Source organism: Idiotropiscis lumnitzeri, chromosome 1, assembly GCF_059441095.1.
Source record: "Idiotropiscis lumnitzeri isolate Australia: NSW breed Sydney's pygmy pipehorse chromosome 1, RoL_Ilum_1.0, whole genome shotgun sequence".
Classification (NCBI taxonomy): domain Eukaryota; kingdom Metazoa; phylum Chordata; class Actinopteri; order Syngnathiformes; family Syngnathidae; genus Idiotropiscis; species Idiotropiscis lumnitzeri.
The window spans coordinates 23,729,537-23,739,305 of NC_142391.1; the positions used below are offsets into that span (position 1 = coordinate 23,729,537).

Sequence of the window (9,769 nt, forward strand, 5' to 3'; positions counted from 1 at the left end):
ATCATAATGCCCTTTATCGACATTCTACTCAGTGTGCAACACGATAAAATTGTGTAAATTAAAAAATATATATTGTGTAAATATTTAAATATTTATTACACTTTTGACCTCGAAATCCCGGCCACTTTGACTGGTGATTAAATAAAAAAGTAAAGTATGATGAAGACAGGTAAGATCACCTTGGGCCATTTGCTAAACATATAATACATTTAATTATTAATTTAGATAATTCCATCCTCATTACAACACAAACAGAAACAAATAATCAGGACGCATGGGATACCTAATTTATGTTTTTTATTTTTTTTTGACAGGCGCAAATATTATTAGTTTATTTTGTCCCCAAAGGCATACCGTAGATACGTTTAAAGATGGCGGCGGCTACTGGCGTACTACGCATGCGTAGTACGGATTGTATCTCCTCGGCTGAAGAAAGAAAGGCGGGAAGCAAACATCGCTTGGAGACGACACGGTCAAAAAGCCTCCAAAATGTTGAAGGAGTTGGTGAGGGAGCGACTTGTTGCGGCCGCCGACGAAATCTTCAGCCTGTTTGAAAGTACCATCGCGTCGTACGAGGAGCAACTTTGTCGCGCGAGAGAGGAGAATGAAGGACAACGACGGCAACTGGAAGCTGTTTACAAGAGCCACATGCTGCTTCACCGCCAAGGTTCGTCCCCCTAAACGACTCATGGTCGCTGTCGGGCGGAAACTATTAAAATGACTACAGGAAATAACACAACAACAAAAGAACACCAGCTTGCTTGAGCTAACAAATAACAGCATCGAATAGTTGCGAAATAATCAGCATGTCCAAATCATGTTCGATTACTAATTAAACTGTAAATTGTGGGTTAAAAAAAGCCTAAAATAATAACTAAAGCTAACTATTAACTGGCTAAACGACTGAGGTTATGTCATATTCCCAAACTCGAATTTGAAGGGTTCAAAGCGCTCTGAGTGACGCAGTCATAAAAACGACGAGCAGCTGTGACGTCCCAAATGGCGTCACTTCCTCGAGCAAAAAGGGCCGACGTTTTTTGCGCAAATTGAACAATTGTCGCGAGGAGAGCAAATGTTATGGTCAAATATTTGGTCATGTAATCAATTGCTTTGTCGTGATTTTATTTTGAGGATTTTAGAGGCCTTTGAACTGCTCATTCCATAAAATGCCACAGAGAAGGCGGCCACTTATCACGTTACTAAAAACACTAACTTTCAGGCAACTTTAGGCAATCAGAAGATTAATTTTCTACTCGCCATTGCGAATGGAAGAAAATCATAAGAATGACTCCATAAACGTCACACTTGATTGTCTACTTCACCAGACGTCACAGAAAGAACAAAATGATTTTTAGTGTGTCTTCAGTGAATCTTGTATCTTGTGCTTTGTTTTTTGTTTATATTTACATTTGTAAATTATTACCATGAGCAAATCTGTTAGTTTTGACTGTGTAAACAACAAATTGGTCAGGCTTAAATAGGCTTTTGCTTTTTCACTATAATTGTGGAATGTGCTACTAAATGATGACAGAATAAAAAAACATACATACATACAACCAACAGCATCTGCTTCTGAGCTCATCTGCTCAACGGTTTGTCTTGCTGTGGGCCTGCAGATGGTCAGCTGCTGATGGCTTTCCCGCAAGTACCTCCCCCTCAGCAGCAGGGCGAGAGTTGCAATTTGGAGTGTTCTCCGCTCCCCCACCTTAAAGAAGAAATGCAGGAGGCTGATGTTAGCAAGTTGCCACCAACGGGTGTCCCTGCGACGAGCGATGACGATGAAGACAAACCACCAGCGTGCTCACAGCTTCCCGGGCATCTCATCCCAAGTGAAGACCTCAGTGGAGGACCACCACCGCAGAACTTCATAACGCCACTGTCACACAGCGACAACACCATTGATATGAACAAAGTGGACTGCGAAGGTGATGACGACCTGTCAAAGTGCCCTGAAAAAGACAAAACTGAAGTGACTGCTCACCCACACGAAGACAATTTTATTTATGGTAAAAGCGTTCCTGAGAAATAGAAATATGAGAACACACACACAAGAGAAACCCCCCCCCCCTTTTTTTTTTTTTTTTAAATTTTTGAACTTGTTCCTTATACAATGGTTGCCCAGAAACTCGAAACTTGCTTAAATGCAGATTTATGGGGCTGTATTTCCCGTGTCCAGCATACATTTTGCACTGTGTAACTCTGCACGGGGGCGGGTTAGAATTGATGCTGGCAATATTGGAGACAAACGCAGGACAACGTATATGAGAGAGGGCGTGTTGCGCCGCAGTGGGAGTGGTCACAGCCCATTTAAATCATGGCCAATCAAAGCGGCTCCTTTCACTCTCTTTAAATGCAGCGCACTTGTCACAAAAGCACTCACACCGCTCATGATTTGTGTGAACCACCACCTACGCCCCCATAGCTGTGCCGCCCAGTAAAACTATTTCTAAAATGATTGATGCCCACTGTTCACATATTTTAGTATGAAACGCGTGCTGTGCGCTGCGTTCGATGTGGTCAGAGCAGGCATTTGCTTTCCATCGACTTTCTGTTACTCGTCTGGCCACATCTCCAATCAGTGAGTACGAATTAAAGCACGTCTCGTGTCGCCGTTACATCGTGAAATCAGAATGTTTCCAGAATTTGAGCCTGGTTGGCCTCGTTTTGAAATTGAAGCCACACTCGTTCTCTTATAGTTGTGACGTTTTTTGTCAGCGCCATTTTCCTCCTGATTTGCAAGGCGGAATCCAGCTTCTCGAAGGTAGGCAAAATTCTCACCTGTTGGTATTTGATGAAAAACTACTTTTTCCACATAACATTTGAGTTTTGTTTTGTATTGTTTGAAATGTAACAGTAATTTGCAGTTCAGATTTCACCTCATGTTCACACTTAGCTAGCAGCTAACCAAGAAAACATTTGCAACCGCTTGTGGTTTAAATCGTGGCGAGCACTTACAAAGTGAGCACTTACTAGGTTAAGTAGTTGGAAATTTGGGAAATGTTAAGCTATCAATAGCTAAAGCTAAGTTGCGTGTCAGGTGATATTGGGCTTGTGGTTCCAGTCATACTTTTAAAGTGCAGAAATAATCCGAAACACACTTTAAGAAGCACTAAACATTGTGTATTAGTACTTGGCAACCTCCTTGCATAGTTTTTTAGCGTGCATATCGCGTAATGCCGGCAACCTTCCCGCGGCTAACTCCAACTTTGCCCGCCGCTTTGCTGAGATTCCTTGCGGGATGATCCTAATTATCTTCCTAATATCACTCGCGAGCAGTTGAACTTTGCTTCGGCGCCGATAAAGCTCCAGCGCTGCACTTGTGATGCGCGACGGCCAGAACAGACTGATTGTTGATGCTGCAAGAGACGACAAAAGCACGACGGCAAAGGCAACAGTAGTTTTCTTTCTCCCACCAATCGCAGTCGCGGGAGAATCGGAAGTAGTCCGTTGCAGGATTTGTAACGCCACGTTCCACAGTATCAGGATGCGATGCATTCAAAGGCCGACTTTTCACGTTTGTATTTCAAAGGAATGCTGGTGCAAGTGGAGCATGGGGGCATCCAGAAATGGGTTCAAGTACCGATTGAGGTCGACTGCTATGATTATTCCAGATTCATTCAAGAAGGTATGTCATGTCGAGTAAATCAGCAAAAAGTTGATTATGCCATTGGGCTTTCATCGTTCGCAATATCGACGTCCAACGGGAGAAAAATTGAGCAACTTTGAGAGCGTGCGCTATGTCTGGCCTCTTTCACATTGTTTGTTTCCGAATGTTTATTTTTTATTTTTTTTTAGATTTGTTATTTTTCCAGTAGTTGATGTGAAACGTGTTGGTGATCAAATGGTTAGCACATCCGCCTTCTTTTATGAGGTCATGAGTGGACTTTGCATGTTGTCGTTTTTTCATGTTGTGCTCGGGTTCGTCTCCCATTTCAAAAGTATTTTTCTCATCAGCACTGAAGACTCTGAATTGTTGTCTGTATGTGCCCTGTGATTGGCTGGCGACAAGTCCTGGGTGTTCCCCTCCTCTCACCCAAAGTCACCTTGAAAATTAGCACTACACAAAATGGATGGATTCAGCAATACGCTGTAAAAAAATTGCAAACTAAATAAATTGCATTTTTTAAAAACAGTAATTTAAGTTGGGGGGACTTAAAAATATAAATTATTGACATTTATGGCAACAATTGTAATTAGCACAGCTAATCAAGTACGTTGTTTGATCCAAACAATTTGCTGAGTTGTTTTTACTTTATATATTTAAGTTGGGGGGGAGGGATTACAAGGAACAATTAGTTCTGTAAACTCTGATTTCTTTGTTGAAAATGAGGGAAAGCCCATTTTCACGAAGGCAAAACTTGCCCAACTTAAAAACAAAGATTGCTGCCGTGATATAAAAAAAAAACATTATTATTCTTATTTTTTTTATATATACAACACTGTAGGCTATAGTTTGAATTGCCGGATTATTAGTCCTGTATCATACGGAAAATTATTTTCCTGTCGAGCACTTTTTCCAAACATTTGGATGTGTTTTGCTGCTTGAGATTTATTCAAGCCAATGCAAGTAGCTTTCTAAACTGTCTTAAGTTTGTGTTGCTTGATGACATCTTTTAAAGTAAGGTTGTTTTTGTCCTTAGTTTCAGCTAAATTTAATTTGCCAAATGGAGCTGATGTCGACCTGAAGGATTCCTCAGGAGTTGACGTGGACGCGGATATATTCGACAAACGACTGAAATTTAGCTCAGTATCGTTCAAGGTGTCCACTGGGCACGCCGGTAAGAAATTGTAATGTTTGCATTGCGCAGATGATTTTATCCCTCAGTTGCACAGCAGCATGAGACTAGTATTTGCCAACTGTGCAAGTTGCGCAACATCAATCGAAAGATCTTTACCAGCGCAAAACGCCTCAAGTAATCGCGTTGGATTTCTGCCGCCGTCCCCTCAGCTGAGAACAAGTCAGCAGAAGCCTCCTCCTGCTCGTTCACACCAACAAAGTCTCACACGTCATCTTCGTCAACGGCCTCGCCCAATCATTCAGCTTCAATCCTAAACCGCAAAGGACGCAAGAGGAACCTGGCTGAGGGACCACCAGACAGCGACAGGTCAAGAGATGTGAGTAGCTCCGCGGTTCCCCGACGAACAATTAGCTGGATGACGTGTGACTTGTGTTGCAGGTTGTTTCCAATGCTCTTCGTCACAAACCAGGGGGTGGCGCCATCTGCAGAGAGTATGAGGAAACTAAGGGCCTGTCTGATCGTACAAGAAAGAGACTTGTCAACATCTTGGTGGAAGACATGATGGAGAGTCATGGGTAACTTGCTAAATAAAACCCACATCAATTCCGCAGACTTTGCGCATGCTCTCATCGCGGACTGCAGACGTCGGTTATTGAGTAGACGTATGTTATTATAACCCGCACCTTTGTAAAATGTTTTTTGTTTGTCCTGATGTGCTGCGCTGTAGGAGGGTCCCTCCAGTTTTTGTCCGCATGAGCTACGCCCTTGGAATTGTCACTCTCTTCCCCAATCTGAAAGACAATTCCTCGCCAACGGGTTTTGTGAGTATCAAAACTTCCAAAGCTTTCTTGTTTGGCCATGTTGGGGACAGGAAGTAGACTTCATTATGTCACGTTGATTGTTTTTTTTTGTTTGTTTCTCCTGCTTGTTTTGCTATTGCGTGATGTCCGGCATTTGTTTTGTCCAACAGGAGCATTACTACGATGCTCACAGTGGGCAAGGTTACCTGGCCTATCGACTGAAAACGGTTCAACGCAACAGTGCGAGCAAATCCAAGATGAGTGCCAGGCCCACTTTCGAAGGCGGCCCAAAGACTGTGCGACTGCGCGCAACATCAGGACAGCTCTCGGGTGACGAGTGCACGGAGGCGATGTTCGTGATGAAGCATTCGCTGGAGCCGTCCGTCGTCAAAGAGAAAATGAAGGCGACCTTCAAGCACAGGCAGATGATGTTACATGACTTGGACCAGTCCTCACTTGTCCTGGATCACTTCCCACGATTCCTGGATACACCCGGCCTTGTAAGATGTCGATACGTTATCAACTTGAAACTGGTAAACGGATAGCTCCTTTGACAGACTTCTCTTGATTAGATTGCGCAAGACTTCAGCATGCTCTTTGGAGACGACGTCTCTGGCAAGTTTGTCTCAAAATGGACGACTTTCTACAAGCCGAGGGTCATCGCTGTCTGCAAAAGTCTTCGTCCTGTCACTCAACTGGACCAGTTTCTGTCTGCTCAGGAACAATCGAGTGATTCTGGTAAGTGTTTGCGAATGTACACTTGAAACGGTGTTCTTGGGTATGATGCCTGTGATTTATTGGTGTGTGTGTGAATCCACAAGGATGGGACAGTGACTTGGAAGCGATCCTCCTGCTTGTTCATCTCTTACCTCCAACCGCAAAAGGGAAAAGGCACGGGAAAATCAGTGCCACCGAGGCCGCTGACCATCTTCTTAAGTTTATGAAGGTCTGCTCATGACACAAATGTTTGCCGTCTTCTAATGTTGGTACATTGTTAGGTTGTAGTACACTGTCTCACACCTGCTTCAGCTGGTTATTTTTATTTATTTATTTTATGGGTTAGATAATGCGTTTGAATTGAAATCTGATGCCCAAGTAGTTCTCAAATTTGGTACACCAAGAAGCAACCTAAAACATTTTGGGCTCTCAAAGTACCACATTACGGAACTAACATTAAAATGCATCAGTAAATAAATATTTCTCAGGAAGGGGAAGGGGTGGTGTTCCTAAAGTTCTAACTTTTCAAGAATAAAGCATGAAAGTATTTCGTGTCAAAAACTTGAATTACACATGAGTAAACGTAAGAGTATGAGGGGAACAAAAAAAGAATAATGACAAAGTTGTATATTGGAAAAAACAACACCACAAGGTTTACAGCGATAAAATAGAAAAAGTACCTTATAATTATCACAAACTAAAGACAGAATACTACAAGAAATATTTTTTTTAAATTGACTTGGGGAAAACATGCTGCTCCATACAAAACATTTTATGCTTAATGTTGAAAGTTAAAGTAAATGATTAAAAAAAAAAAAGTCAAAATGTTCAATTTTACTCCAAAAATCTGCACCGAAGTAATGATTGAATTAAACTTTATTGCACATAATGTAAAATAAATAAATTGTAGCTAAAAAAAAGTTTAAAAACCTAAATATTAAGTGTAGCTGAAGTGTGCTTGAGCAGTGACTTTTTGGCCACTCTTTGAGAATCTCCGTTATAATATAAAAGAACCGTCCAAAAAAAAAAGTATAAAAAATGGGTGTTGTTAATACGCGCTCCTCCGATCTTAGGTTGGCACAAGTATGGCAGCGTTCCTGAAGAGTGTTGGATCAGCTCAACCTTTCCTCCTCTGCGTTGGCGAAAAGAAGAGCAAAATTCAGAAGTTTTACATCATCCTGGACCACAAGCCCCTTCCCTGCGCGGCGCAGACTGCCGTGGGTGCCTTTGACGAACTGTTCAAGGTTCACTTTGTGTTTTGCGTGTCCTACGACGAGGCCTTATTCAACTTCTACACATTCATCCAAACAACTTTCTACGGCATTGATGTGGCGACCACAAAAGAGAGTCCCAGGGTCAAAGAAATCAGGGCCAGAATGAATAACATTCAGACTTGAATTAATTGCTCAAATGGTTGAGTTCTTTATCGCCTTGAATATGCAGTCGTGCAACCGAGAAGTGCGGAGCACGGCTGTTCATCGGTGTTGTACGTAGACGTCACAAATATGTCATTCAAATAACATTCTGTTGATTGGTTGGGAAATGCTGACGTGGACAACTTTTGTGCTTCGAAGCCATCACCAAGGCCTGCCTCCACTGTCGGCTCGCCACAATCATCCCAGAAAGAGGAAGCCGGTAGATTGAGCCACTAGTTCACTCCGTCCACAAATACGGTGCAACTCAGCCTCTGGCTAGCCGACGTCCTGTCAAGCAATATGCTTTTGGCGGAATGTCAAACTCATTCGACGCGGCTTCTGAAAATGTGTTGCCAGAAGCCGTTTTCAAACAAAACATGGTCTTTGTTCTTAACAGCAAGATCAATTTCTTTGGCTGTTCTTGTTATACTGAAGACATTTGGGTTTCCTATCTGACAAAAGTTGATAGTTGCAGCTTTTATTTTATGGTATTTAACAACTCAAAGGAGAGCACCTTTTATTTGTAGCCACCCACCTTTGGAGTGTGCAAAAATATTGGAACAGACATTACTTAATGAAGTTAGTTATTAACATTAAATATTAGTTGGCTCAGTGCTAACTTGCAGAAAATGCAACAAGCCTGACACGCACTGACTTTAGCAGACTGTTGCATTCTTCATTTGAAATGCTTTCGTTCTTGCTTGCGGCTTCTCTCATCAGTTTCCTCCTCAGAAGGTGAAATGCATGCTCTATTGGGTTCGGGTCAGTTAACTTAAATCCAATTTAATAATGTCTGTTCCAATACTTATACACACTCAAAAAGTGGGTGGCTTCAAACAAAAGGTGCTCTGCTCTGGTTTGTTGAACACATCCAGATCTAAATCCTGTGAAGTAAAAGCTGCAATTGTCAACTTTTGTCACATCGGAAAGCCAAATGTCTTAAGTATACGACAACAACCAACGCAATTGACCTTGCCCTTCCAATAATTTTGGACGGGACTGTAAAAGAGGGCCGGTCAGAGCTTTGCGACAAATGAAAATGCGGGTCCCAGGGTGGCAAAAGTTGATAATCACTTATTTGGAATGCAAGCGTCCTAATGCCTAGGTGATAAAGTATGGAAGTGAATTCCATAGTGGAAGGTTTGCCTGTGTTGGAAATAAAGATGGAATGTTTAGTTTCCGGGAAATTGTTAACAGCACCATAAGGCAATTCTATTGAGCACATTTTACGTGTTGTAACGAGCAGACCAATGCATTTCCAGTTGAAGAGCAAGTCGAGGGTCAATTGTGGATCCTTTGTGTGTCTTTTTTTTGGTTTGTTTGCAGCCTCACTATTTGCAATTTGTACATGACAGTGATCTGAGAATTTCTATTGTGCTTTACTGCTGTTTTGTATGAGCTGTGCAATGATTGAAGTCTAAACTGTTGAGTGAAATGGTTTGAATAAAAAAAAACCAAATGTATTAAATTGAGTTCTTAGTGTCATCTCTTTTATTTAAGATGGTGTCACAAGAGAGGTTACACTTTAAAGTGGTAAACTGAATACTTCGTACTTTGTTTCCAACACGTATTGTGATAAAACACGTAAATGTATCACAGTTTTAAATTCTAACAAAAAATGGTGTCAACTTAACTAAAAGTGGGTGTTAAACATTTAACACTTAGTTTTGTGACTTTACTGACATTTTTTGCTCTCCTTCGCAGCTGTCAACCGTCATGGCCAAAAACAGTCCACATTGTTCATTCTCACCAATTGTGACATGTGTTTGACTAGATTTCTCTGTTGATCTAAATGGAGAGGAAACTTTGCTGCTGGCTGCAGAGCAAATGCAGTGTGACTCTGGTAGGTTTGATTCTTTTCTGCCATTCATTCACTGAACCCGCAATACATGAACGCAATGTACTAGCACGGAACGACTGTACCGCATTTATGGAGATTTGGCTTTGTGTGTGTATTTTCAAGTTTCCCACGGTGGCAGCAAAGAGAACGCTGCTGCAGAGAGTTTGCGGCTTGATGCGGAGGAAGGCACACGTCCAAGGAAAAGACGGAGAGCAGAGAACACCTGGAAGAAAGTCATCAACAAGACAAGACGAATGG

At 41.9% G+C, this 9,769-nt stretch overlaps 1 protein-coding gene across 4 annotated transcripts; it reads left to right on the forward strand.

Annotated features, from left to right (window-relative positions):
• The first annotated feature begins 341 nt into the window (after positions 1–341).
• Positions 342–9,453, forward strand: LOC148343848 (uncharacterized). 4 transcript variants are annotated; one of them, XM_088290253.1, is made up of 11 exons: positions 342–667; positions 1,617–2,006; positions 3,530–3,625; positions 4,641–4,778; positions 4,949–5,115; positions 5,178–5,314; positions 5,467–5,560; positions 5,710–6,039; positions 6,112–6,277; positions 6,361–6,485; positions 9,376–9,453. In XM_088290253.1, exons 1-11 carry the CDS (start codon positions 490–492, stop codon positions 9,439–9,441), a joined length of 1,887 nt encoding a protein of 628 aa, XP_088146379.1. In that variant the 5' UTR covers positions 342–489; the 3' UTR covers positions 9,442–9,453. The 4 variants fall into 4 exon arrangements, with proteins under 4 accessions (XP_088146379.1, XP_088146361.1, XP_088146370.1 ...); XM_088290235.1 differs by lacking the exon at positions 9,376–9,453 and adding an exon at positions 7,330–9,143; XM_088290244.1 differs by lacking the exon at positions 9,376–9,453 and adding an exon at positions 7,330–9,143 and having other exon boundaries at positions 1,617–1,925.
• The last annotated feature ends 316 nt before the right edge of the window (positions 9,454–9,769 follow it).